General features: G+C 39.4%; 1 protein-coding gene across 1 annotated transcript; it reads left to right on the forward strand.

Moving 5' to 3' along the window:
- Positions 1-685: 685 nt before the first annotated feature.
- Positions 686-1,636, forward strand: LOC118991431 (olfactory receptor 4A5-like). Its single transcript, XM_037052647.1, has one exon. The coding sequence runs from the start codon at positions 689-691 to the stop codon at positions 1,634-1,636; it is 948 nt and encodes a 315-aa protein (XP_036908542.1). The 5' UTR covers positions 686-688.
- Positions 1,637-2,298: the final 662 nt, after the last annotated feature.

A 2,298-nucleotide genomic window follows, 5' to 3' on the forward strand; every position in this document is an offset into this window, starting at 1 on the left:
TTATTGTATTAGGGAACAATGAGCTAATTATGTTATGGTTGGATACAGTCCTGTCTGTGGAAATTTACTGATAATCTATGAAGACAGACATTCTTTGAGACATAAAAGACTGAATACCTAATAGCAACTTATCATAGTATTAAGTCAGTTATTCCAAAAGAGACATTACTTTTTGTGCTTCATTAATTATAGTATAAGGGTTCTCACTACAAATACTACCAACTCAAAGGCCTGAGCTCATGCCAATTTATTTAGAGATTTTTTTTGTCACCACCAGAGAGGAAGTCACTGCTGACTTGTGTGTCTAGGACTGACAGTTATAATAGGCTCTGTTAATCGCTTCTCGGCCTTTTGCCTAAGATCAAGGGTAAATAGGCTCTATTAAAGATATGACTGGCTGTGGGGCCTTTGATACTTTTCTCTGTCGACAATCCACTAAGACTGAGAGGGAAAACCTTGACTGAATCATCTGAGGAGAAGCAGAATTGTCAAGTGATGATGCAATCGGCTATTAGGAAGAAGAAATCATAGATGTTTAGCAAACCTTTATTGCGTGTAAACCCCTGTAGAAGATAAAATAATGAGTAGTTCCACCAAGATATAATGAATGTATTCATAGTGTGTTCACCATTTCATTACAGGTTCCTTCTCCTGACCTCTCCTACAAACAGGTTTTAGAGACGACTGAATGGAATATAGTAACACTGTGACAGAATTTGTCCTCCTGGGCCTCACTCAGGATCCTGGGAGCCAAAAAGCATTATTTGTCATATTTTTACTCACTTACCTTGTGACAATGGTGGGCAACCTGCTCACTGTGGTGACTGTTCTTGCCAGCCCCTCTCTGGGCTCCCCCATGTACCTCTTCCTTGTCTATCTGTCACTCATGGATGCATCATATTCCACTGCCATTACACCCAACTTGATCATAGACCTACTCTGTGGTCAAAAGACAATTTCCTTCTCAGCTTGCATGGGACAGCTCTTTCTGGAACACCTTTTTGGAGGTGCTGAGGTCTTCCTGCTGGTGGCCATGGCCTATGATCGCTATGTGGCCATCTGTAAACCACTGCACTACATAACCATCATGAATAGACAGGTTTGCATCCTGCTGTTGGTGGTGTCCTCACCTGGAGGTTTTGTTCATTCTGTAGTCCAACTTCTCTTTGTTTACAACCTCCCCTTTTGTGGCCCCATTGTTATTGACCATTTCATGTGTGACATGTACCCATTATTAGAACTTGCCTGCACTGACACCTACTTCTTAGGCCTCACTGTGGTTGCCAATGGTGGAGCAATTTGTACAGTCATTTTTATTTGTCTACTAATATCCTATGGAGTCATCCTAAGTTCCCTTAAAACTCACAGTCAGGAAGGGGGGCGCAAAGCCCTGTCTACCTGTGGCTCCCACATCATGGTGGTTGTTCTCTTTTTTGTTCCCTGCATTTTTATGTATGGTAGACCTGTTTCTAACTTATCTGTTGATAAATTCATAAGTGTGGTTTATACTGTCATCACTCCCATGTTGAATCCTCTAATATACACTTTGAGAAATTCAGATATTTCAATTGCTATGACAAAACTGTGGTGTAGGAAGTTAGCTTTAGATAGGCTGAGAATATGCCATTCATATTGAATGCACTTGTTACTAATTCTGAAACAACAAAGAGGCAGTGCATTCTAACAATAGATGACTTAGTCAACTCAATGCATTCTCTTGGGATGCTTTTCTTTTTTCATAGAACGTATCAAAACTAGAACAAACACCCATTGAAGTTAGAATCAATGTAGTACAGAAATACAGAAGGATGAATTAAAAGGCAAAGGTGTTTTTCCTATTATTTGGAAGAATGATCTGAGTTCAACTTGTACCCTTCTTTTTCATTGTTCATTTACAGTTCTCCTGATTTTTCCCCATCACTTTCCCTTGCCCCATACCACCAAACCCCACCTCCCACAGTCAATGCCTTCCACCTTGTCCATGCCTATTTGTCCCTTATTCTTGTTTCTTGGCTTGCCTCTTCATCTTTTTCTGCTATCCCCCTACCTTCTCTCCTCTGGTTATTGTCAGTTTGTTCTTTATTGTGTATATTGAAATAGGCTTTAGAAGAGTTTTATTTTTCCTTTGAAAAGTGAAAAACAAGCTGCCTTTGAAAATTTCTTTTATACAAAATAATGACAAAGCAATTTTGCTAATGTATAGAACAAATTTCTAAGGTTAAGACAGTGTTATTTATTTTTTGTTGTTGTTCAAGTACAGTTTTCTCCACTTTCATTCCACCATACTTCCCTCCCCAC

Source organism: Sturnira hondurensis, unplaced genomic scaffold (genome assembly GCF_014824575.4).
Source record: "Sturnira hondurensis isolate 20B ecotype Veracruz unplaced genomic scaffold, ASM1482457v3 Scaffold0007521, whole genome shotgun sequence".
NCBI classification, from domain to species: domain Eukaryota; kingdom Metazoa; phylum Chordata; class Mammalia; order Chiroptera; family Phyllostomidae; genus Sturnira; species Sturnira hondurensis.

What these genes read in the sequence shown, in the direction of transcription:
- LOC118991431 (XM_037052647.1), top strand. Translation starts at nt 689, where the DNA reads ATGGAATATAGTAACACTGTGACAGAATTTGTCCTCCTGGGCCTCACT.